The sequence below is a fragment of the Coturnix japonica genome, chromosome 7, assembly GCF_001577835.2.
Source record: "Coturnix japonica isolate 7356 chromosome 7, Coturnix japonica 2.1, whole genome shotgun sequence".
Taxonomy (NCBI): domain Eukaryota; kingdom Metazoa; phylum Chordata; class Aves; order Galliformes; family Phasianidae; genus Coturnix; species Coturnix japonica.
In genome coordinates, this window is record NC_029522.1 from 18,794,975 (window position 1) to 18,820,677 (window position 25,703).

At 43.9% G+C, this 25,703-nt stretch overlaps 3 protein-coding genes across 9 annotated transcripts; 2 read left to right on the forward strand and 1 right to left on the reverse strand.

Moving 5' to 3' along the window:
- Positions 1 to 26: 26 nt before the first annotated feature.
- Positions 27 to 6,057, reverse strand: PARP9 (poly(ADP-ribose) polymerase family member 9). Of its 6 annotated transcripts, none has more exons than XM_032445960.1 (10): positions 5,946 to 6,057; positions 5,522 to 5,557; positions 4,393 to 5,201; positions 3,577 to 3,804; positions 3,280 to 3,495; positions 2,775 to 2,838; positions 2,280 to 2,654; positions 1,743 to 1,900; positions 1,293 to 1,467; positions 27 to 870 (listed from the first exon to the last, which is right to left on the reverse strand). In XM_032445960.1, the coding sequence occupies exons 3-10, from the start codon at positions 5,191 to 5,193 to the stop codon at positions 566 to 568; spliced, it is 2,322 nt and encodes a 773-aa protein (XP_032301851.1). In that variant the 5' UTR covers positions 5,194 to 5,201; positions 5,522 to 5,557; positions 5,946 to 6,057; the 3' UTR covers positions 27 to 565. The 6 variants fall into 6 exon arrangements, with proteins under 6 accessions (XP_032301851.1, XP_015724140.1, XP_032301848.1 ...); XM_015868654.1 differs by having other exon boundaries at positions 1,752 to 1,900; positions 5,332 to 5,557; XM_032445957.1 differs by having other exon boundaries at positions 5,332 to 5,557.
- On the forward strand, positions 5,788 to 10,150 carry DTX3L (deltex E3 ubiquitin ligase 3L). Its single transcript, XM_015868661.2, is given in 6 exon segments — positions 5,788 to 5,807; positions 5,809 to 6,215; positions 6,321 to 6,541; positions 7,288 to 8,808; positions 9,197 to 9,414; positions 9,916 to 10,150. Coding segments are annotated over 6 exon segments (2,457 nt in total). The 3' UTR covers positions 9,986 to 10,150.
- A 1,472-nt stretch (positions 10,151 to 11,622) lies between these two features.
- Positions 11,623 to 25,628, forward strand: PARP14 (poly(ADP-ribose) polymerase family member 14). 2 transcript variants are annotated; one of them, XM_015868651.1, is made up of 17 exons: positions 11,623 to 11,849; positions 11,939 to 12,076; positions 12,322 to 12,453; positions 12,732 to 13,022; positions 14,086 to 14,322; positions 14,712 to 16,951; positions 17,399 to 17,635; positions 17,936 to 18,157; positions 18,673 to 18,736; positions 19,360 to 19,509; positions 19,912 to 19,974; positions 20,775 to 20,942; positions 21,520 to 21,726; positions 21,828 to 22,421; positions 23,511 to 23,662; positions 24,517 to 24,691; positions 24,901 to 25,628. In XM_015868651.1, exons 1-17 carry the CDS (start codon positions 11,663 to 11,665, stop codon positions 25,188 to 25,190), a joined length of 5,547 nt encoding a protein of 1,848 aa, XP_015724137.1. In that variant the 5' UTR covers positions 11,623 to 11,662; the 3' UTR covers positions 25,191 to 25,628. The 2 variants fall into 2 exon arrangements, with proteins under 2 accessions (XP_015724137.1, XP_015724138.1); XM_015868652.2 differs by having other exon boundaries at positions 12,322 to 12,396; positions 24,901 to 25,190.
- Positions 25,629 to 25,703: the final 75 nt, after the last annotated feature.

Sequence of the window (25,703 nt, forward strand, 5' to 3'; positions counted from 1 at the left end):
AGGAAAAATAACAGATGAGCTGATAATATTTTTTGTACTCTTTTATTTTGAATACATGAATATACTGCTTGGAATCTCTTAACTAAGAAAAACTAATAGCAACTACTGTTAGAAATCTTGAAGAACTGCCTCACGCTTGTCATAACTTTAATGAGCAGCAAAACCTGAGGTGGAAAACAGCATTCACCTGATGCTTTCACACATCGTGCTGCATTCAGAAATGTAAGAACCAAAGCAACTTTGATTTCTTGTGTGTAATGAAAGAAAGAAAATGCAAACCTATAATACATAGTCACATGCTAAGAAAACTATAAGGCATATAAACTATTTTATGAGGCTTTCAATTTGTTTTTAATTCTAGATCACTGTGTTCTAATCTTCTTAATGTTATCAGCTTAAGGCTGTTTCAGAGCTGCCAAGAAGCCCTTAGGTCACAGTGTGTTAGCGGTTTCAAGAGCACCCTCTTAAAAATCTATAAAATCTAAGCAGTAGAACTTGTTCTGAGGGGGCGCTTCCCAAGAGCTACAGCTCTGACTAATTTCTCCTCAGGATGCTGCTGGTTTCCTCAGAGGTCCATGGGAATCTCCTTCACATTGGAGCAAGTCAGCAAATAACATGGAAGGGCTTGAAGACTGTTGCAAATGACAAAGGTGTCAGGATTGCTTATATCATCCACTAAGCTGTCATATAATGTACTGGCATCTCCTTCCACTGCTGGTGGTATAATGTAAGACTGCTTGCCTTTAGTATATAACCCTGTTAATACATCAGCCTCAAACACATAGATTTTAGAGTCTGTTTCCTTCTCGTTATCCTCAATTAGGCTGTCTGGGTTCCTTTTAAAGTAGATGCCAGCTCCGTATCTTTGGTCTGGGAAAAAAAAACAGAAATATAAGGAAAAAATGTCTTTAACAGTTGACTCTCTTGGGGTGGTGGAACTGAAAGTTTGCCTCTCATCAGGCTGCTGAATGCATGTTTGCAACAAGTAAATACAGATTCAGGCCTTCTTTAAAGACTGCTACAACAAAGTAAAACTTGGCCGTGGCATTACGTGTACATTAAGAATTTTGTGAATTTTGTGAACAGTGGTTGGGCTAGAAAGGAATCCAGGTTTATCTTCCCAGAGCCTTGCTGACTGCAGTGTCAGGGCAGAAAGCAGTAAGCTCATAAGACTCTTAATGCTGGTTAGAAGTGGTTCCTGTGTAGTGTAGTCATAATTTCTGATTTTAATCCAACTTCAGTTGTCAGTCACTGTTTGTTTGGATTAAAGATGACAAAGCAAGTGACGTTACCTGTTGGTGGAGAGTATATTCTGTGAAATCCAGTTTGGCATACTGAGCTACAGAACTGAGCAGGAACACGCTGGTATAACTTATGGGATCCTTTGGAGGTAACTCCTTTTTCTTCGAGATTTTTTTTCATTTGTTGGAATGCAGCAGATAGAAGTGGATTGTGTATTTCTTCAATCTGTAATGCAAATAAGCACACAGTTACCCATGAAACGCGCAAGTGCTCTTGTTCGGGCTATGCTCTTCAATGGAAGAACCTTTGATTTAGGTTGTATGCATTGAACACAAAACAAGTAAGGTATCTTAAGTGTGCAGCTAATCCAGAGAAAGAACCATGCTTCTATCCAGCAACTCTTATTGAAGTCAGTTGAAAGCAGTTAAAATATGTTTTAAGAACTTGCGTTAAGTAAGTTACTTCAGGTATATCAATTGATTTAATTTTGCCACATATACCTTATTTACCTTAAGGATGTCAAGCCCTGTCCTTTCAAACTGTTTCTGTCTATCCTTAAATGCCTGAAGATGTGAGTCAACCTGTAGTAACTGGAAGTGTTGAGTAGTGTTTGTCTTGTCAGGGTGTCCTTCTGAAAGCTGATCTGTTTCTGGTTGGCCTGGAAACAAATAAGGAATAAGTTAGATACTGTAATAGCCGAAGCCAAGTCAAGGTGAAAGGTTCCAATATTCCTTTTGGTAGTTTAATGATGAACGAGGAATGTTAAACATTCTTCAAAGTAATGCCAGAGATTAATGTTGACAGGAAACTGTATATTAACAATATTGTTGCTATGAGTTGCTGAAGGCAGAAAGCTAAGAACTGATCTTTCAAGGGCTTGTATGGTGAAAGTATGGTACTATCGGCAGTTAAACTAGCGTTCAGTATGTGTGAATTGAATGCATGTCTGTCCACACAGCAATACACAGCTATATGCTGCTGCTTAATTTACCTTATTTACATGTTTATTTACTTAGTCACTTACTGACTGTACACACCCATTAATTGCAGCAGTTCCTCTTGTTTGGCTGTAATACACTCTTGCACAAAAAGCAGTAATTTTTCAGTTGCAAGCACTGCATCAATCACAGCATCTGGGGGTCCATGAAATTCCAGGCTTGCTTTCCCATCTGTCACTTTTTCTGACACAGACACACTGGAATATTTCACTCGGGATAGTTTTGCATATTCCTTTGTACCGAGACTAAAAATGTAGTTGTTTTCAATGATGGCAGAGTGACTTTCCAGAGTTTGTATCAAGCTTTGGATCCACAATTCTGCTGCTTTCAACGCAAAATGTGGTCTCCCTTGAAGTTCAATGGCCAGTTTATTATCTGCAGTCTCCTTTATGCCTTGACTGCTTGACTCTGTACCTGGAACGAAAGAGTAAAGAACTTTAAAGTACCATCGTCACAAAGTCTTAAACATGTTGAATGTTGTTTCAGATCCTTACACCTTATTCACTTGAAATGCCCCGTCTGTTCTTTACTTACTCAAATAATCACTTCTGTTCTTTTCCAGTTTGCTGGCTGCTAAATCCATTTTTTCCTGGAAAATCTTGAAAGAGAAAAGTTTAGGAGCAATTCACAACCTATTAGACTCTTCAAATATCTGTTAGATAAGCAGATAAGCCCTACTCTGATAGAAGCTTAGATAGATATAGATGGATACAGAAGTACTCGCTGAAGCAATGCCCTGATGAATATGCTTACTCCCTAACTAGCATAGTTAAGAGTAGACTCTTTGCTATAAAACTGCTGACAGATGTGACAAATTCAGAGCTCTCTCTCCATACAGGGTGATGACAGATCAGTGAGGAAGAAATATTTGTGAAGATTATTATCTCTTGCTGAGAGGCAAATAGTTTGCTGAAGAAATAGCCACTCGCACATTAAAATATAATGGAATTCGTGTTATTTTAGCTTGCAGTCATCTGCTGGGATATTTTTACAGTTATTTTGGGCTCAACTTATTGGTAGTTAGCAACACATGTATTACCTGATAGGTAGCATCGTCATCGGGGCAAAGGACAAACTGCACATCTATTTTCTTCTCAGGATATTTCCTGGCAAAATCTAACACCTCTTCAATCATGGTCTCTGCCACCGTAGCACTGGGCAGCATTAATGACCAATTCCTTTCTGGAAAGGAAATGGAGGGCGATGGATAATCCCGAATTAAACACAGACAATTGTTAACTGCCTCCTTCAGTTGCTGCAGGAAAAAGAAGCGGTTTAGTCCTTACATCGCTCTGTGTTAAAATCTTCAATTAATATCCAGTTATCTGATCCTCACCTCACATAGTAGCACCACGTGTTTAAATTGTGGCCATATGACGTGAAGAACGAGCTCACAGGGCAGATTATACCCTTGGGTTACTATTAACTCCTTAGAATAGTGGAGATGCTCCAGCTGAGACAGGATGTCCCTCTGAAGACCTGGACCTGCTTTTTGCAGCATCGGTGTTGAGATCTGAGAGCAAAACTCGCCACCCAAAGACACGGAGCTAACAATGGCTGTCGTCTGGAAGGAAAGAATTCAAAGTTTAAGCCAAATTCAAGTCTACTACCTGTAAGCTTAGAACAAAGGTACTTCTTTAATGCAGAAGTTATATTCACTAAAAGCAAATGCTCTTCCTGTGATGCAGCTGTCAGTCCAGTACCTCTGTTGGAATACTATGACTAAGCTGACATCTTTTGCATCACATTTTCTGTCCAGGAAATTAAATGATTCCATTTAAATGATGCAGCATTTAAAGGTAAGGTGCACATCATCGCCTCTGCAAGTTATTTGAGGATGTAAAATAGAGAACAAAAGGCAGAAAGTAAGAATAGACTTCTAGGGAATGCATGGTAAGATGCAAACTCCTACCATGTTATTAGAAGATAAAACATAAGGATATATTATTATTAATTATTAATCACCCAGTATTTTGCTTCTTACTGTAATCCTATAGTAGCATGCATGCAAGAGACAAAACCTAATGCTCAGTCCCTATTTTAAATAACGACTGAGTGGACCAATACAACACATGTTCTGTCCTCTGAGGTTCCAAAGCCTGCAGAGACTTGGAGGCAGCTGTGTGTTCATTGCATTGCAGGACGGACTTACCCTTTGCTCTTCAATGTATCCCTTTATGATACGCAATCGAACGTTTCCGTGTCTGATGACAGCTACGGGCTGGCTTAGTGGAGCTGGAACAGTGGAGCTGCCTTCACCCAGAAACATCTCACACGCCCTTTTGATTTCTGCTGCTGTACGCTCACAAATGTTCACCAGTCGGATCTCCTTGAGGCAGCTTGGCGTGGTCTCAACAAATAGCTTTATAGACATCACAATCACTTGAGCGCACAGATTAAGTGGGAAACCAAAAACCCCCGAGCTCATTGCTGGGATAGCCACTGACTTGATATCGTTTTTTGGGTCACTGGCGTATCTCAGAACGCTCACCACAGCTTCCTCAAGTAGAACACAACATTTCTCCTTTTCCGACGGGTACCACAGTGGGCCAACGGCGTGGATTATTTTCTTACACGAAAGCCTCCCTCCCCCTGTCACTGCTATTGTGCCAGTTGGGACTTTGCCATGTTTTCTAATATGATTTCTGCTTTCCTCTGCTATTTCTGGCCCTCCGGCGTTCAGCAGAGCTAAAGCAAGACCTCCTGTGTGCTCTAGATATTCATTGGCTGCATTCACCACAGCGTCAGCCTTGTGTCTTGTAAGATCATCCTTACAGACCGACAGCTGAATTCCCTGTGTTAATACTTTCCTGTATATTTCAGCAGCCTGTTCCATGCAGGTCAAAGTACAGGCAAACTTCTTGTAAACGACGTTACGTAGGTTGTTCTCTCTCTTTTTAAGAACATCATAAGTATCCTTATTGACGGGGATCGTCACACTGCCCTCATCCATTCTCAGCCCTGGAATATAGGATAATATAAAGTCAGATCCAGTAAAGCACCAACAGAACTTTTAACAGTCAGATCTTTCGTTTCCCTTTTTTAAAGGCTTAGAAAGCACAACCGAGCAAAGCAATCAGAACACACGGACCCTTCATTCCCTGCTGGTGTTGGCCCTTAGCTTCGTTGAACCTCATGCAGCTCTCCCGGTCCTGCTGCTCAAACCTGTCCATGTCTCTGTGTGCTGCGTTCGGCCGTGCCGTGACAACGCCTTCCAGTAGCAATTGCGGCTGCAGTTTTCAGTGAACCACATGTGCTGTGCGGTGAAGGGAGAGCCTTACCTGCCCCGCTCTTGTCTTCTGGGCTCTCCGTTGGCTCTGCCGTAAGAACAGCACAGACGAAACACGTTACGCTGCAGCGCCCGTGCTCGCCGCCAGGAGCCGAGCGGTGGGCACGCGGAGCTGGGCAGCTTCACCTCCCCATGGCAGCAGCGCTGCTCCGCAGCCCAGGAGTTGCCCCGAGGAGCCGCTCCGAGCAGGCAGAGCCACCTCCCACCCGCAGGTGAAGCTGCTCAGCCTGCCCCCTCCCCCACGCTAAGCGCCCTTCGATGGCCGCTCTCCAGCCCGGCCGTGCCCTGTCTGCGCTCAGCGGCAGCGCTCGGTACCGGCCCGGCCGCCCCGCGCCCAGCTGTGCCCGCTCGGCCCTCACCGGCCGCGGGCTGCTCAGCGCGCCGAGCCGCTCTCCTACCGGGTACGTGTCCGTTACCTCAGCGCCGCCGTTGCCTTCAGGTGGGACGGGGCCCGGGGCGGGGAACAGCGGAAAGCGAAAGTAAAAGCGAAAGCGGCCGTCGGTCGGTCGGCACCATGGATGTACCGCTGCTGGTGCGGCTCTGCCCCGCGCCCGACGGCGGCGAGAAGGCGATGCTGAAGCTGCACAGCTACTTCCAGTCTCCCAAGCGCTCGGGAGGCGGAGAGTGCGAGGTGCAGGCGGGCTCCGAACACGGCACGTACCGGGTGTACTTCCAGCACGAGCGAGGTACGGCCGGGCGGGGGGTGCGGCATGGCCGCCGGGAGGAACCATCTTGGGAGTGCGAGAACGGCTCCCGCAGCCCTTGTCATGACTTTATCGCAATGCCCGCAGATAAGAAGAGAGTGGAGTCCCGCTCGGATCACACCTTGGAGCTGGGGGGAAAGGGGCTGAAGGTCGTCATCCTGCAGCCCGATGCAGGGGCTCAGAGGGAGGGACCGGCCACGGTACAGGCAGAACGCGGCCAAGCACAGCACCTCTCCCCGCCCGGAGCAACGGAGCTGCGGGCAGCTCAGGGACACCAGGATGGAGCAGATGAAGTGCTGACAAAAAAGGTACGTCTGGGAGAGCTGTGCGGAGCAGCACCCATCTGCTGGTGTCCTGCATGGCCTATAGGGAAGGCTGAGCAGTGCTGCTCTCCATCGCAATGCAGTATGTCAGAGCACTTCAGTATGTTGTACCACACATCACTCTTGATGGCTTTGTCAATACATGGGAGCAACTTTGGAGTGCTCTGCCACAACCCATCTGCATCTCAGCATGTTCCCCGGTGTGGTTTTGGCACCATCACTCCAAAAACAAGGCCCAGGCAGGTTTGGCACACCAAAGACTGCTCCCAGTGGTGGTACCTCTAACACTATGGCGGAGTACTTCAGTCTTACAAAAAACCTGCTCTGGTAGCACAACAAATGGCCTTTTAGACCCTTTGAACTAAAAGTCACACAGAAGGGTTCAGCTGTGTCCTGAGGTAAGCCACAGGGCTGAGTTCTGTGCTATGTGAGGCTGCCGTGGCCCTGCCAAGACAGATATCTGGCCCACAGAGCTTGTCCTGCTCTGCATAGCAGCACAGATGTAGCTTTTGGGGCATGGCGTGTAGAGCACATCATGTGCTAACTACTTACACGTACATCATTTTGGTATACCTGACATCAAACACTGTGCAAGTTTGTCAGTACTAATCTGGCCCCGCACAGAGTTGCATCAAGCTTTTTCTTACATGGAACATAGAAGCACCAAGCTGAGAACCTTAGGGGAAAAAAAAGCATATATATATATTGACATCTTCTTGTTTTCTCTTTAGATTTTTCTTACAGTATCTGCAGTGTTGAATACCAGTATGTTCACTGAACAGCAGAGGGAGAGAATTACCATTATTTGTCCAAACTTAAAAAGAGAAGGAAATCCTGATGCTGATGGCTCTGAGAAACTGACAGGAGATTATACAGATATCGAAAAAGCTTATTGCTACTTTAAAGACGTCCTTGCAGGCAACAAGTTGCATTCTGAAAGTAAGAAAGGTTTGGAAGATGAGAACGGTCTGAATACTGAAGAAATGAATGCGCTTATAGTTCCATCAGCTATCTATGAGTATTTCTGTCATACCTGCAAAGAACAGATTAAAGAAATGCAGAGACGTTTTGGAGTGCGTATAAAAAGTAAAGATCATTACAATGGAAACACATCCATCTCCTTCCTTTCTGATACGAGTCCCTCATCAATACAAAAAGCTAATGAGTTTTTTATCAACGCTTTCCAGAAGGCTGCCAAAGATGTGGCACAGGAAGACATTCCCATAGCAAACAGTTACCAGTGGAATGAGGCAATAATGAAACTAAATGCTAAGTTTACTAATCTTCTCATCAAACAGGAAGATAATCAATTGCTCCTCCGTGGACCGAGAAATGAGATTATGGTTGCCAAAAAATTTCTAGGAGAGGTAAAAGAGAACAACCGAGATGAAAAGGATGCCAGGATGTCTGAGCTGAACGCCTACAGGAATGGCATTGAAGTTGATGCTTCTGTGTTTAAGCTGTTGGAACCTGTGTTAAGAAAAGAAATTGAAGACATTCAAGAAAGCTTTGATGTTGTAATAGAAAAGATAGGCAGCTCAGGTAGCCAGAAGGTGTTCCTAGTATTTAAGTCTGGGACCAAAAATTCTGATATGCTTTCACATTCTATTGAAAGTTTCACTGACAGATTTCAGAATGCCTTTGCAATGCTAAGAGAAAAACTCATCAGCTGGAGGCTTTCAGAAGACCAGAAAAGGAAATTAAATCTGCTTCTGGATGAAAAGCAGTTGGAAAACCTGTATGTAAAACTTAAGAAGAAGGATGACAAATTAATTTTATGGGGTTTACCAAAACATCTCCGTGATGCTGAAAGGCGCATCATGTACCTTCTTAATGCTGAAGACCCTTCAGAAACTGAGAAAAGGGCACTGCTGTCCTCTGATCTCAACAACCAGGAAGCTTCGGGAGTGTGGGAGAAATATGGTGCCAGGCAAAAGAGTAGTTATTCATCCACAGAACAGGCTAAGGCGAAGACAGAAGACACCGATGATGATACCTGCCCTATTTGCATGGAGAAAATTAGCAATAAAGCGATCCTGACAAAGTGCAAACATGAGTTTTGCAAAAGTTGCATCGAAACAGCTTTGCAATACAAGCAAACTTGTCCTGTTTGTAATACTGTCTATGGGCTCGTGCAAGGAGATCAACCAGAGGGAAGAATGTGTTTTAGAAGGATTTCTACACCTCTCCCTGGCTATCCCAGTTGTGGTACTATTGCGATTGAATACATTATGCAGAGCGGTATTCAAACTGTAAGTATATTTGGAGATTCATGAAATGTACTTTCCCTCCAGCACAACCAGTGCTGAGTGCAAAGTTCAGTGTTTTTTATGTCATGTCATACTTGTGTTTGAGAGACATTACTGTCTTCTATACAAGTCTGCAAGTGTTCAGTGATTTTAAGTGCAGTGAAGTAATGTAGGGCTCAAACCATTTTGTATGCAGCAGGAGTGAGGTACCTGTCTGAAAACTGTATGTTCAGAATAACTGAACTGAAATCTGTGGATCAGTATCCCGTAAGTCATGCTGTGTCCTGAATGGATCAAAGGTGGAGATAGAAAGTACTGCAGAGGCTGGGATTGTGATTTCTGCTTTCAAAGGATTTGTGATAAAGTGTTCTTTTGTTTTCCTATAAAACAGCAGAACCATCCAAACCCGGGGAAACCTTACTCTGGAATTACTCGCAAGGCGTATTTGCCAGACAATGAGGAAGGGCAAGAAGTTCTGAAGCTCCTTGGAAGAGCCTTTAACCAAAAACTGATTTTTACAATTGGGAATTCGCGTACTACTGGTGCAAAGGATGTTATCACATGGAATGATATTCACCACAAAACCTCCATGTATGGTGGACCAGCGAAGTAAGTAGTCTTCATGTTCGTTAATTACACCGCTTTGCCAGTGGTAGCAGGAAGGTTTCCCTGTATTTTTTCTTCATTAGGCTGTTCAGATTTTCAGTGGCACTGGCAAATCTGAACAGTTACGGATTATTACTTGCACAGTGATTGTGGAAGGTACTTTGGATTCAGACTTGAACTGTTTTCATAGCCTTTATAATGCTTTGTCAATGGTTTATGGCCCGGTTCTGTGATTCATTGGGGTGGGGGACCCACACCCCTGGAGAAGGGAAGAAGGGGAAAAGGTATGGAGATGGGCCTGAGAAGATTACAGTGGCAATGAGCTAAGGGTTTTTAGCTTGACCCTTTCTGTGCCTGTAACATGGGGTCTGTCTTCTCTACAGTGAGAAGCGCGTGCATAAAACTTGTGAATTCTTTTAAGACATTTTGATGAGCAGGTTCTGTAGGGCTGCGAAGTGCCCCTCCGTACAAGTAACCCAAGTCTTTCTTTTCTTCTTCTTCTAGTTTTGGTTACCCTGACCCTGATTATCTGAAGAGGGTTCGGTCAGAACTGAAAGCAAGAGGAATTGAGTGAAGAAATGTACCAGCCGTCAACTCTGAAGTGTGATAACTCAACATGCAGCAGTTCTTTCACTGTTGTGGCACTACGAAGAGAGAAGTTGGTCTGTTCAGCTGCTACACTTAAGTCTCTTGTATTTCCCTATGAGCTAAGAAAAGTAATCTTTCCTGATCAAACTACGTTCCTTTTGCACATGACTTGCTTCTGTGAACAGTTCTTCCCTGTACTTCCTACCTTACAGAATTTGGGACAAGTCCAGCATCCATACTTGCACTCCTCAGACAGCGCACTGTGTGTCTTACTCACATCTTACCAGTGAATCTGATCTGTATTTTTCCCACAAGCCTTCAGCCTGACCGCTGAACTGACAAAACCATTAGTAGCTTTTTTCCTGCCAAATACTTCAGCTTCATCCTGGTTGGCATCATGGAACCTACATGCCGCAAGATTTGTATGCGTGCAGTGCAGTATCAGCTGTATACGGCCACCATCATTTGCTGTTTTTCCTTTCCAGGGTAGAAATGGCATTAGTGATTTGGCACTGAGAATGGTGTGTGACAGGCTTTGCAGTTGCTGCTGTATTGTTAATTGTGTCCAGAAATGCTGAATGCTCAGAGAGCCTCCTTGGAACAAAAGGAAAGTGACAGTGCTTATGGCCACCTCTGGTAATGAGACTCCGTCTCTGTGCCTCTTGTTGTGTTGAAGCTTACATATCACTTTGAAGTCAGCTTTGTTGGGAGCAATGGGAAGAATAGTAGTTTAAATTCAGTCATAAAAATGTGTTGCCTTTATTTTGCTGTCTGAGTAGGCTGCCAATTGCCTTTGTGCTGGTGGAAGACAGGTTTTACCTGATGTAGCTGTGATCTTTAATGAATTTCACTATTTGTGTAAGCCATTGTGCATAATAAATAAGTCAGCAGTGTATGGATGATATTCTGGTGGTCTCTTCCACTGACCTCTCAGGGAGCGCTGTGAAGTATAGAGGAACAACATCAGAACTGCTAGGAAAGGTGCAGGTACCAAAAGTAGTAGCTGTAACGTGCTGTAAAGCCCACTGACCAAACAAGGATGCCATCGGTGCTGGTAATGACCAAGCGGACGCAGCAGCTCAGGATGTGGCAGAAGGGGTTTTCCTCCAATGGGTACCCAAGAAATAGCAAGACTTGCCCCTAGACCCTTCAATACATCAGTAAGGTAAGGATGTCATTAGGAAGTGTTCTATCTTCTCACCATGGGTATGGACAACACACACAGCTCTGAATAGGCACGTAGCCCACAGAGGCAAGTGGGACAGAACACACTGCTGAGGCTTACACACAGGTGAACACACCTGGCCACCGAGTGATGGGAATCAAGGTGACATTTCTTTAGTTTGTGATCTTGTCCTTTAAATATCTGCTTGCTGGCAATCTGGATTGTGATCATAAATGTGATGGTGATTCCAGCCACACTAACCTCACAGCTGAATGCCAGTATCCATTAGCAAGGCTCCCGATGCCTCTGGGAGTAAAGAGTGGTGAAACCCCGCTGACAGACGGCGCTTGGGTTGCCGACCAAAGATAAGGTCCAGATGAGCAAAATTCGCTCAGGTGCCGGGATTTAACCCAGCGGGAGGGGCGGGGCGGTTCCGTTCTGCCCGGAGGAGAAACGAAACCGAAAGCGGAGCGGGGCAGGGGCAGCGGCAGCGCAGCCATGGCGGGGCCGCAGCCGGGCTCCTTCCCGCTGCTGGTGCGCGGGGATTGGGGCACCGCGGAGCCGCCGGCCGCGCTGCGCAAGAAGCTGCTGCTCTACTTCCAGAGCACGAAGCGCTCGGGCGGCGGCGAGTGCGAACTGCGGGGGGGAGCCGGGCAGCTGCTCGTCTGCTTCGCCCAACCCGACGGTGAGACGGGACGGGGGGGCGGTGGGCTCGGCGGTGCCGGCCGTGCGTAGCGGCCCCCATCCCCTGACGGGTGCGTGCGGTGTCCGCAGTGATGCGGCGGGTGCTGGACCGGCCGGCGCACGAGCTCGAGTGGGGACCCCGCGGGAAGCTGTCGCTGCTGGTCACCGCGCTGCCGCAGGATGGCTCCCGTTCCCCGCAGCAGCCGCCGGCGGAGCCCGAGGCGCCAGGTAAGCGGCGGTGCGGGGGTCCGTCGGAACTCGCTGCTGCACGACGGACGCCTCTCGCCCGCCGCCCCGCTCCTTCCTCCCGGGGCTTCGCGAACTCAGAGTGCGCTCCTACAGCCGCGTGGTTGGAAACGAGACAAAATATTTCAGTCCGAGTGAAATAAAGCGAAATCCACGCGGTGCTAGCTCTGGAGTACGCACACTGAGCCCTCTTCATTACCTGAGGCTGCTCTATCGTTTATCTGCAGCTGACGAACCCGTGCCGTCTGTGCGCACCCCCGCGGAGCAGGATGCCGCCGCGCATCCCCAGCCGCCGGCCGCAGGTACGAGGCTGTTCCCGCAGCGCCCACCGCCTCGGGAAGCGCCTCCGGAGGTGCACGGTGAGTGCTAAGGATGCCCCTGTAAGGGCCTTCCCAGCTGCCACCAGCGGCACCTCCTCCGTTAGGCAGCGTAAGGATCCCGTCCCACCTTGGTTTGTTATTGGAGGACCGAGCCACATAGATCAGAGAGTTGCTTTCATCCTGACACAAACTTCTGATGTAATCTTGCCCCATTTCTGTTTCTTCCTCTACATGAGGAAAGTATCCCATGTCAAACTTTCCCAACCAGGGTGGGAAGAAGGGAAAATGGCACTTTTCTTGTTTGTTTCCACATGGAGCTGGTGCCCAAGAAGCCTCGCAATGGGAGCATCCATCAGCTGAGAAGACCGAGCTGGTTGTGAAAGCTGGTGAGATGGAGACTGCCCCGGAGCCTTGCCAAGTGGAAAGCACTGAAGTATCCCTTCCTTCCCCCTTAATCGTGCTTAAAAATGTGCGGGAAAACATAAGCAGTTATATGTTAACCATGTTGGTGGAGAACATCAGTGGCTTGTCGGAGGAAGATGGTGACTTCAGTGTGGAAATGATACCTGAACTGCAGGCTGCTGTTGTTGCTTTTACTGGAAATGCTGGTAAGGAGAAATATGGATTATGGGTTTTTCTTGCCTGGCTGCTTCTGTGCTCCTGGGAGGGTGTCTGAGTGGGAAGGAAACGTGTCCTCTCATAGGTGTAAGGAAAAACCTCATCTTGCATCCTTTGAAATAAGGACTGGGTCTGTAACAGTCCGTGAAGTCTTTTATCTGCAAGGTACAAAGGCCAGTGAAAATGGAAATAAGGAATAGAATATGGGTGGGCCTGAAAGTCAGCTGTGTACAAAGCCATTAGAGGACAAGGTGGGTCATAGAACAGATACAGGCTCTAAATGCCAAAATGTGTTGTCATAAGTTTGCACGGATTCAAAGGGAAACTGAAGTGGTTAGGACAGAGCCTTCTAAGGTTATTAAACACTGCATCAGGCCCAGGAACCTACCATACTAAAAACTAGTTGGAGGCATGGAGAGAATTAGGGAAGCAGCAGCATCTTAAAGCTGTTCCCCAGATGCCTGCTGTGGAATTAACTCCACGTGCTCACCTGATGTTTCAGCACCAACTAGTTGTGGAGCCACTGCATGCTCATTGTGATTTGTTATTGTGGATTTGGTTTTTTTCCCGCTTTATTGGTGATTGATGATGCAGGCATCATCCAGGTGATAGAGGGGTTTGTCTTCTGATGCTTCTCACCAGTGAGAAGCTGAGGGGCTGTCCTGGTTCCTGCCAAGACTTATGGGTGGTGTTATTGACATGGGCAATGGTAAGTGGTACAGTGAGACTCAGAAATGCTGCAAGCCAGTGCCACAGCTGATGATGTGGAAGAAAGGGAGCTTTGTTTTCAGAAGAAGCTGATTAAATTGACAGCAGGAAATTGATTGCATCTGTGACTGATGCTGTGCTTGAGCCCTTTTAAGGACACAGTGATTTTGGTTGAGGAGGGGTGAGGGTGGGAAGAAAGAAAGAACATGTGGCAAGATGTAGCTGTATGGGCACCACTGTGTTGACAGATGGCTTATAATACAGTGACAGCCCGCTCCTATCATAGCAGAGAATGAGCTGCTGGTTCCATCTTGGGTTGTTTTTTTCCCTTGTTTCTCTTTCTAGCTACAGCAGACATCGTTAAGAAGCTAAATCAAAGCAAAAGGGCAAAGAATCAAAACTTGACTGCGCATCTCCTTGAGTTAACAAACTGTATTAGAGCTGAAAATATACCACCTAACATACCCAGTGACTATATATCTATGTACTTTGAGAACAAGAAGAATGGAGGTGCACAAGTGGCAGACGTTCTTCAACTGCATAATGAAGATGCAGCTATCATTACGTTCAAGGACCATCAAGGTAATGCAGAGTTGCGCAGCCTTTATTTCTTTGTGGTTCTTTCACTTAAAGACCCAAGATCAGGTTTTCTGAAGTAATGGCTGTTTTGCTCTCAAAACCAGCATTATTGAGGCAGTTAGAGTAGAATACAACAGAGACGGGGATGGAGGCAGTGCTGTGCTGCATGTATTTCATCCTGGAGGCAGGCAGTGTTAGTTCTTAGCTGCCTCTTCCTAGTTCAGCTTTTGGCATTTAAAACTACTCTTCAGTAATTGGGCATTACTGCTGTTTGAAAAGGGGGGAAGCTTTGTGTAATAGTCTTCTTGGACATAAACATTATGGTAAGCAAATATTTTTAAAGATCCTTGGGCTTACATGTTGGCAATAATAACCTGTTTTGTTTGTTTTAGATGTAAACAGAATCTTGTCAAAGCAGCACTCGCTCAACAGAAGACCGATATCTGTCTATCCTTACTACAAGTCCCTGGGAACAGCTCTGTATGGAAAGGAAGGGCCACAGATAAAGAAACCAGATCCAGTTACGGTGCCACTGGACCCCTTTATCTGGCAGTTCTTACAGAGAAAGAATAGCCTCATTGAAGTGATACGTTCTGAGATGGCAAATTGTCATTGTGAGATAACATGGCCTAAAGGCAACTGTGCAGAGCCAAAAGTTATTCTGCATCCTTCAGCTGCTTTGTCTGAGAGGAAGAGGTCGGTGGTTCAGTTGGTCAGGACATGGAATGCAGTGGCTTCCACAACGTTTTCATACAGCATATCCAAATACAAAGTAGAGAAGCTTAAAGTAAGCACGGAGGTGTGGGAAGCCATTAGAACCAACATTAGAGCCCACAACGAACTTTTGATGATCCCATTTACTGCCAAGGGTTTACTTGTTGTAGTAGGCCACAAAGACGTTCTGAAGAATGTTGTCCGAGAACTGAATTTGCAGATAGAAGAAGTCACCAAAGAAATTGAAAGAGAAAAGCGAACAACTGAAGAAATAGTGATTCTGAGTCCAGGGGATTTTGCAATTTTGCAGAGTATTGGGCTTGAAGAAAGAATTCGCATGGAATTCCCAGATCTGCAGCTAACTTATGATCATACGCAGAAGATAATTAGCCTATATGGACTGCGTGAGGAAGTTTATAAAGTTAAGGGGGAGATATTGGTTAATGTGCAAAAAATCACTAAGAAATCTGTTACTCTCCACCCTTTCGTTTTCCAGTTTTTACAACGTATTGATAACGAAACCCTGTCACAGAGCCTGTTTTTGTCAAAACACATCAGTGCTTTTTATGAGCTAGGCCCAGATGCTGTCCTCCTGAAAGGAAATGGTGATGAAACTCTCCTAAAAGCAGAAGAAGAGCTAAAGAAGGAACTGGACTACAAAAGCATTGCTTTAGAAGATGAGTCCGTCGTCCAGAAGGAGGAATGGACGGCTCTCACTAAGGAGAACTGCTGTAATGCAACCGTAACAGTCAGTCAGATGGAGGGTGAGATCATTGTTGCTGGCTTTTCTCAAGCAGTAGCAAAAGCCTTTGAAGATCTTTTTAACTTTGTAGATGAGAACACACAAGTACAGAAAGTCATCGGGGGAAAGCCTGTGGCAGTCCTGATGTACATTGAGAAAGAGAAGACCTCTGTCTTGGATGACTTAAAGAGTAAAGGTGTGAAAATTGACTTTAGTAAAGTTGTATCCTTGAGCGGACCCAGAAGAGAGGTGCTGAAGGGGACTACCTTAATTGAGCAAATGCTGTCCGCGCTGTATTACAAGCGTGTGGTAATTAATGAGCCAGGAGTCAAGTCATATTTCAAAGAAAGAGAACCCTTTTTTGCTGCCAGTGTGAAACAGGAGTTTAACTGCCTAATCAGAATGGAAGAGCAGCCAGAAGAGTATCCAGAACAACAACAACACAGTAATGTAGGCAAGTGCTACACACAGATGACCGTGCAAGGAGTTCTAATAGCGGTTTATAAAGCTGACTTGTGCACTCATCATGTTGATGTTGTGGTGAATGCATCAAACGAAGATCTGAAACACATTGGTGGCCTTGCTTGGGCACTGCTCCAGGCAGCTGGTCCAGAGCTGCAGGCTGAGTGTGATGAGGTGGTGAGGAAGATGGGGCGTCTGCAGGCTGGGGACGCGGTGATCACAGGAGCGGGGAAGCTGCCCTGCAAACAGGTCATCCATGCTGTTGGGCCCCGGTGGAAGGAGCAGGATGCAGCAAAGTGTGTGCACTTGTTAAGACGGGCCATTAAAATGAGCCTGCAGCTGGCTGAAACGTATAATCATCGCTCCATAGCTTTCCCTTCTGTAAGCGGAGGGATTTTTGGCTTCCCGCTGCACAAGTGTGTAAATGCGATTGTGTCATCCATCAAGAAAACCCTGGAAGAACTCAATGGGAAAAGCAACTTGAAGGAGATTCATCTTGTGGATATCATAGAGGATAATGTTCAGGCTTTCATCAAGGCACTGAAAGAAGTATTTTCAGACAATGTACCCGTTAACAACCCGGTGCAGCAGACCAGCAGAGTTCATCAGCCTAGCAAAAGGACAGCTTCTCAAAGCAGCATGAACTTTGCATTGGTGACAACTGTGGAGGGTCTTAACATCATGCTGAAAAAAGGAAGCATTGAAGATGTCACAGTAAGTGTTTTAAGTGTGATGCTGTTTGTCCAGGCTGAAGTGAAGTTAGTGAGTACCCTGCCATGGGAGAGCAGTTTGGCTGCTCTTGGACCCGCTGTGTCCCATACTAGCACAGCTGATCTGTGCCTGTACTGCTGAGCCCGTGGCCCAAAGCTGTCCAGCTTGTTGTGCCTGTAGGATATTGTCCTGGGGAGTGCAGAATTTTAACTTATTTTCTATCAGGTTGAAATTTATTCCACTGTTAACTCAGCTTCTATTCTGCTTCAAGCAGGCTCATGGTACTAGAACTAAGCACAGCTGCTCTCTTTTATTCCAATGCCTCATTTACTCCAATTGCTGCCCTAGGAACTTTGCTTGCAAATCAGCAGATAGGCTCTATGTGATAAAACAATGCAAACCTTTGAAGTCGTTACTTAAAGCTGGAGTTCTTGCTTGTGTGTTTTTCAGACAGATGGTGTTGTCATCAGTGTTGGTGGAGATCTACAGCTTGAGAAAGGACAGCTCGCCAAAGCTTTGCTAAGCAAGGCAGGGCCAAGGCTTCAGGCAGATTTACATGACGAAGGCCAAGGAAAATCACCTGTTGAAGGGTCTGTGTTCACAACAAAAGGCTATGGTCTTAGTTGCCATTATGTGTTTCATGCTGTCACACCTGGATGGTTACAGGGAAGTGAATCTGCAATGAAGGTACGAGAGTTTTTTATTTACCTAAACCCTTAATTTGAATGGGCTTTATAGAAGATTTCATGCAACTTGTCCTTTGAAATGAGGGAGGCTATCCTGAGAGATGAGTGAATTTGGGCTGTTTTTTGAGCTGTGTTGCTCGCACCTTGTTGAACAGCATGTTCTTTCTGGTGTGTGTAATTGTACTTCGGTTCTAAGAGGTGGCACTTTTCCTTTTAACTGAATAATAGTTAAAATAATAGTTAAAAATAGTTTCAGGAAAAACTAAATTTCAGTTATTGAAAAAAGAATTGTGCTTTACAGGTCTTGGGCAAGATCATCACCAATTGCCTGCAGGCTGCTGAGGAACTATCTTTAAAGTCCGTTACTTTCCCAGCGATTGGAACAGGGAATTTAGGGTTCCCAAATTCTGTTGTTGCTAAATTGCTGTTTGACACGGTATATGAATTCAGCAGTAAAAGGAAAACAAATTCTCTTCGGGAAGTTCACTTTCTGTTGCATCCAAAAGATGTAAATAATATTCAGGTGAGTTACTTCTTGTGCTTTTCTCTCTCCATTGCATGCTGTCCTGTTTGGATCTATCTCATGGTATGTAGCTATGTGCTGCTCTCCAGAGAATCTGCAGGCTGCTTATTATCATATAAAGCAGAGAGCAGTTTGCTGACAGTGTCTTTTGCATGTAGCTTGTCCTGTGCAGCCCTGCTTGCTTCCTGTCCTTTTATATTCTCTGGCAATAACACAGATGAAAGTGTAATTACTCTTTTATCTTAGGAACTTGCTTGATTCTTCCATACGTAGGGCTCACCTACAGATGGACTTGCTGCAACTTCTGCATAGATGTCTTTACTCTTGGAAGAGTTTCCAAGGGTTTAGCTGAAGACTAAGAAGAATGATTATATTAGGATTGTGTGCTGGTAAAATTCTCCAGTGGGAAGCAAACCAGTGTTCTGCATCCTCCTTTTTTTCAGTGTCACTTTAGAACAGGTTTCTATGCTTCCACTCAATTACTACAAGGGTTGACTGTAGTTTCCTTTTTCTAGGCATTTTCAAATGAATTTGAGAGACGGTGTGGCAATGATGTAGATGAGGCTAGCGAAGGCACGGGTAAGTTGGTTTTACACAGGCTGTGTTTGTGGTGATGTATTCCTACTGCAGTCTTCCCTTATCTCCTGGGAAGAACAGGTCAGTTCCTGGTTATGTGTCTTAGCAGAACCTCTTCAGAATGCTCTCAAAACTACATTCAGATCAACAGCAAAACCAGCCTGAAATGTCTTCAGTCCTGTCCCATCTGATGGGACTGCAGAATGTCAAAAATGAACATTTATTGAAGACTCAATCAAGTTTTTACATAGACAAAAAGTTGCTGTCATGTAGTAGAGAACTTGCCAAAAAAAACCCTTTCAGATCAGAGCAAAGGAACTTGAAACGTTTGCTGCTGTCATTACCTCCATGCTTGATAAAGGCTGATACAGATACATGTTGCAGAGAAAAACATCTCTATAGCAGGAGTGCAGTAAAACATGTTTGTTTTTTCCTACCATTTCTGCATAAATAGCAATGATGGGAGTAAGTGAAGGTTGGTCTGAGACTCCCATGAGAAAGAATGCTTTCCAGTTAATGATGTGGGCAGTGTTCTCACAGGTAGAGACCAGAGACAAACTGTGGTCTCTGCAGGCATTATACCCAGGAATGCTCCTCTGCTCAGTGTCTGTATTTGTGTCCTGCAGATTTCTTTGGTCCCATTTCAAACCCAGCACAGGATGTATATGAAATGAGGATTGGCTCCATCACTTTCCAAGTGGCTGCTGGTGATATTACCAAGGAAACTGGAGATGTCATTGTAAACATATCAAACCACACTTTCAACCTCAAAGCAGGTAATTCAGTTGGTATTGCATGTGAAAATAGTGTATGTGGTTGGGAGGACTAGGTAAGGTGAGTGGGAAGCTTTCTTGTTATTCTGTGCCGCTGGATAATGCGTTTAAGACTTGCAGAAAAGTGAAATTAATAACTTCAATTTTTCGATAGAGTCTTTTCATAGAGCATCTCTTAGAATAAAGGAGATGAACCTTATTTGTGGTTTTTACCTCAGTGAAACTCTTCGGGTTTCTCAGGATGTCTTTTATGACTTGAAAAGCATAAGCCTAAAATTTAAACAATGCTGTCCAGTCATAACCTGTGCTTTTACCAAAAATGAGAGACTATGGGAGTATCTGATTCTACCTTAGGGAGTACTTCAATGTAATGACTGTGGAATCATGTTCTTCTTCTCACTCAAGGTGTCTCTAAAGCGATTTTGGAAGGTGCTGGGAAAGAGGTTGAAAACGAATGTGCTAAATTAGGTATGGTGCAACTTTTCTCTCCTTTCTGAAGGCTCACTTGCATGACGGGGAGTTGGTTGGAATTCTTTCTCAGTGCCTACTGTACACCTATCTGTCTTATGCACTGTGTCACGTCAACTACTCTTTAATCAGTTTATGTGATATGTGTAAAACATCTAACAAGGAAAGGAAAGGGCATTGCCATGACAAAACATCATCTAAACCTTTGAAAAGAACTAGATCTACCTATGTTTACCATTGTCTTCAATAGCAACCCACTACTGTACCCTCTGTATGACTGAGAGGGAAAATCTTTGCATCTGGGTTCCTGCCTTAGAAGAGGCATTTGTAGACCAAACTGAGCTAGTGAACGGCAGACACAGTGAATGGGTTGTAAGGATGGAAAAGTATTTGGCTTAAAACCCTGTTTTCAGGCTTCCCTTATATTGATAATGGAAGTGAGAAAGTCTCTGGTGTGGAGGCCAGCTCACAAGACCAACGAAAGGAAAGAATTACGTGGAGGAGATGAGCAGCCTCATGTAAAGACTGACTGTAGTACTTAGTCTGTGTGAACTTCAGAGCAAACTTGGAAAAGAAAGGCACACAAAACTTTGGCAAACAAAGCAAATAATTTACAATCATAAAGTGAATCCCAGGAAGTCAAAATAAAGAGAGGGGGGGTATTTATCAGCATGCGGAAAGAGACTTGAAACTTATTCTGGGATGCATTTGTCATCGTTTCTTATCTCCTAATGATGATTACTACACATATTTGTTGTAAATAATTGTTGATTGTTTACTAACTCCTGCTAACGTTTCAGCCTTGCAGCCTCATGATGGCTATATAACGACCGAAGGAGGAAGTTTGCCATGCAAAAAAATAATCCATTTTATTGCCCAAGAGAATATCAAAGTGCCAGTCTCCAAAGTGCTCCAGGAATGTGAATTACAGCAGTACACCTCAGTTACGTTCCCAGCAATTGGAACAGGTTTGTGTCTTCTTCTTCCACTGGTTCAGTACATGCAATTCTGCAGATCTCAGAGCTGAAACAATTAGCTTGTCTGGAAGGGTAGTTCTTTAGTGCAAAAAATAATCAGAAACTGCAGCCTTTGAAACTGTCACTGGAAACTTATGAAGAGACTGGAAACTTATCTTTGCAGTTAGATAGTAGGTAATGAGTACAAGTGCTCTACAGCTGACTCTTGGTAACAAGGATTCAAATTTATTTATAATATATACATACGTAATATGGAGAACTGCAATTATTTTGGTTTCAACATGGAGAAACTTCTTGCTTGAATAAAACTGGAGCTATTTCAGGAGATAAGAGGTGCCTACTGAGAGCCAGTCCTCTGGCTTGTCAGATAGGTACCCAGGGAGTTTCATCAACATCATTACCTTATCAGTTGCTGTGTCAGCAATAGTAAGGTTCCATTTCTAAACTGCCAACCTGAAGTTAGTTGTGAGTCATTTGTGACCCGTGTGATTACGGGAATGATCCCATAGCTGTTCTTCTAAAGATGTTGTAAACCTTTTAAAGGCTAACTGTTTATAACTTCTTTCAGGTCAGGCAGGCCGTTTTCCAGATGCGGTAGCTGATGAGATGATGGACGCAATAACTGACTTTGCAAGGAAGAACTCTACTCCATCTGTGAAAACTATTAAAATAGTCATTTTTCAGCCACATCTGCTGAATGTGTTCCATACAAGCATGAAAAAAAGGGAAAATCCTGGTAAAACTAAATCAAAATCACTTATTTCCTGGATGACATGTGAGTAGATATCACTTGTAAATAGAGGCAATACATCAGTCTGTTTAATATTAAACATCCTCAGCTGGTGCTACTAACAGCATTTGTGTGTCTCGTTGTAGCATTCCTGATGCCTGAGAAACATCCCCCAAAGGAAAAATGCAAAGTGTTTTTGGAAAATAAAGTTGATCAGGCTGCCGTTCAGATCTGTGGGGAAAATGAGAAACAAGTGGAAAAAGCAGAAACCTGGCTGAAAAGTACAATTCTGAAGGAGCAGTTTCAAAAAGAAATCAAGGATGACTCCATCTCAGATTTTGATGAGGCAGAGAACGAGGAACTGCGCGACCTACAAAAGAGACTAAATATTGCTCTTTTCTTGGGTGACAACTTTATTCGAATTACAGGATTTAGCAAAGACGTCTGGTTTGCTTACTCAAGTATTCAAGACATAATCCACAGGGTTAAAATTGCTAAATATGAAGTGATCAAGGCAGAACTTTATCAAAACCTAATTGAGTGGAAATACTTGGAAAAGGATTCCTATGTGTCTTTTGACTGTATGACGAATATGTACTTGGAAAGTGCTTTTATAAAAAAGCAGAAAGATGTTTCGATCATCATTAACAAGAAAAAGTACAAGGTGGATGTAGAACGTAGATATGCTACAGATGAGGAAGGACAACGTATAAGACTCACACGTACTGATAAATCTGCAGGTTAGTAAAAGCATCTTGATGCGTTGGGTGGATATTGGCGCACAAAGCCAGGCTGCATCTAGCTGAGTCAGAGTAAGAAATAGGAAGAATATGTAGAATGTTATGAGGTGTTATTTGTCCATTTCCAAAGGGTGTGTTAAAGTGGGAAATGACAAGAAAAGAATTGTGCAGTTATTTAAAAGCGTTGGAAATACAGGTAATGCATTCAGAGGTTCTTAACAGGCTTACCAGCAGTAATTAGGCGTGTGTGTAGCAGTTGTCATTCTAAATCATTTATGTTCTCAAGATGGGCCTTTTCCTATTTATTTCAGTGACTTCCATTACAAAGAGCTATCTTTCTCCTGCCTTTACAGGACTCTTCCTGGTAGATTCCTTTTCTTCATCCCGTTTTACAGGGGCTCATTTTATATCTACATGGGATCAATTTATTTTCCATTTAACACTTGAAAACAAGCTTTAAGAAGGTTTAAGTAGTTGTGCCCCTCTCAGTGCCTCCCATATTCTCTCATATGTTTTGTAACTGAAAAAGATGTTGCTTTTGAGTTGATGACACCCTACTGATTTGATGGAACCTGACATGCTAGATGTCTGTAGTGAATGTCTCAGCCATTGTTAGTGTTCAACAACAGAGCTCAGTACAAAATAAAAGAAAGGAAGACCTTTGCTTTTCAGGTGAAAAGTATGTCACTGGAGCTCCAAACTTCATCTTCCTTTTTCAGATGCTTTGCTCCTAGTTGTTGTGAATTAAATGTCTGTCCCCTCCCCAGTGTGGACAGAAGGCAAATGAAGATATTGCTCCCTCTTCAGTACCAAAGGGGAACAGTTTTGTCTAGGAGATACTCATTCCAACACACCAGTTGTCAGTGCAATGACAGTCTGTAAACCAAAGCATCTAATGCCTCTGGGTTTTGTTTGGGTTGTTGGTTGGTTTTGTTTCTTTGTTTTTAAAAGATTGACTCTGGGCTGACAGTAAGCAAACAGGCAAAAATGATGAGCTTAGATGTATAGGCTTTCAGAGGAGTTTGTAGCAAGGCATGTTTTGCTTTAAGCAGTGGGTTTGGGTACATGATTGATGTGCTTCTCCTGCAGATCAAGAATCAACAGCACTCCCAGAAAATTGGGGCGACATGCAAAATCAGCAACTCAAAATAGTGGTATTGGAACAAAATACAAAAGAGTACAAACAAGTGGAGGAAAGTTTTCTGAAGACCAGTCCGTCACTAAATCTAAAAATTGAAAAGGTAAGAGCATGTAGTCGTTTCTAAGCACAAATACAGCTAATGAATAATAACCAGTAAACAGTGGAAAAAATAATTGCCATAGGAATTTGTTGGGCAAGTCTTTACAGCAAAAGAAAGGGACACAGTTTTTATCTGCTTTCCTAATTGACTTAAGACACACACACACACACATATATATATATGTATATGTATAAATATATATATATATATATATATTTAAGCACCTATCTGAAAAGGCTGCAGAAAACCATCAATAATTTGGATGTCATCTAGTTCCCCAGTAGTTTTCTCCAGGCTCAAGCTATTAGTTTCAAGCATTAGCTACTCCTGGAGTGACAGGCGACTAAGCCCATCTGCATGTAAACGTCTCTTCTGCACAGCAGTCAACTACTCAACAGTCAAGTTGCATGAGAATTTTCTTAGGATGTCCCCCCCCAGTGAACAGGAGATTAGTGTCAGCAATGTCATCTGATTAACTGATTTAAATCAGCATTGGTTCGATGTTGCAGTTGAGATATTTGGTACAGGTCTTCAGCAGTCACTTCTAAAGCACCTGGTGAGCATGCTCTTCTGTTCTAGTAGAGCAGAACATTTTCTCCCTTAAGCCATGCGTGCTCAGCAGGTGGATGTTCTGTGTATGACCCAGAAGCCTGCAAACCTATCTCATATAGTTTCCTATTGATAGTTTCTTTTGTTGGGTTCTGCTGTTTGCCATGCTGAAGGTGCCCAACATACTTTGTAATCTAGTATCCACATGTTGCAGCTGGGAGGAGAATCTTGGAACACTGAATGGTTGATACACTGATGTTTTTCATAACAAGAAAAAATGCACGTCTTGCTTTCAAACTTTGCAGATTGAAAGGGTACAGAACCCATCTTTGTGGAAAGTCTACCAAATAAAAAAGAGTCAAATGGATGAGAAAAACGGCAACAACAATAATGAGAAGCTTCTGTTCCACGGGACCAGTGCAGAGTCGTTAACCTTCATTAACAACTATGGATTTAACCGCAGCTATGCTGGGATGAATGGTAATGTGGATTTCAGATCTACTGGTTTCCCTGCATAGGGCTAGGAATAATCTGCCATGCTGCCTGTGTAGTCCTGTATGCAAAACTGTTTGATTTGTTAAATCTCTCTACTGCAAATCAAAAACAAAATAGCCACCTCGAGAGCTTGTGTGTATCTCGAGAGTCATTGCTATTAATTAACCTATTTATTGATTTATTTTTGCCTACAGCTGCACAGTATGGAAATGGAACTTACTTTGCTGTTAATGCCAGCTATTCTGCTCATGACACCTACTCAAGACCAGATGGAAATGGGAAGAAGCACATGTACCTGGCTCGAGTCCTTGTTGGAGAGTATTCTCAGGGGACAAAAGGAGCGATTACTCCAGCAGCAAAATCTGCTGGCAGCGCTGTGGATCTGTTTGACAGTTCAACTGATAACGTGAACAATCCATCCATGTTTATCATTTTTAATGATATTCAGGCTTACCCGGAGTACCTTATCACTTTCACTAGATGAGCGTTTTGATTGCAGCCATGATTGCACATCTCTTAGCTTTTATTTTATAAATCTGTCCTACAGATTAACCAAATAATCAGTGAAAACTATTTATAGTTTTATCCAATTAATTTCCAAAGGCTTTTTTAAGTTTAAGCAGCCTCTGGTACTTTTTGATATCATTGACATAGGCTAATGATTTTCCTCTCAGAGTAGCTGATTGTTCTTAAGACGAGTTTAATCTGATGCGTGATCTAAGAGCAGTTTTCAGTAGAATTCCCATGCTTCCCCTGTCATGACCCTCCATGCAGTGCTCTGGCCATCCTAGCTGCAGCTGTGCTGGTGGGGGAGCGTAAAAGACTGAGTGCGTGGTCTTACATTTATGAAAGAATGAGGAGCTGCCATCAATTATGATGCGGAGCATCGTTTACAGTTGTCAATAAATGAACTATCTGTACTCAATGGCCTGTGTTTGTCTGAAATGATCTGTGGATATTTAGCATTTGTTTTCAAGGGGTCAGCTACTGAGTGCTG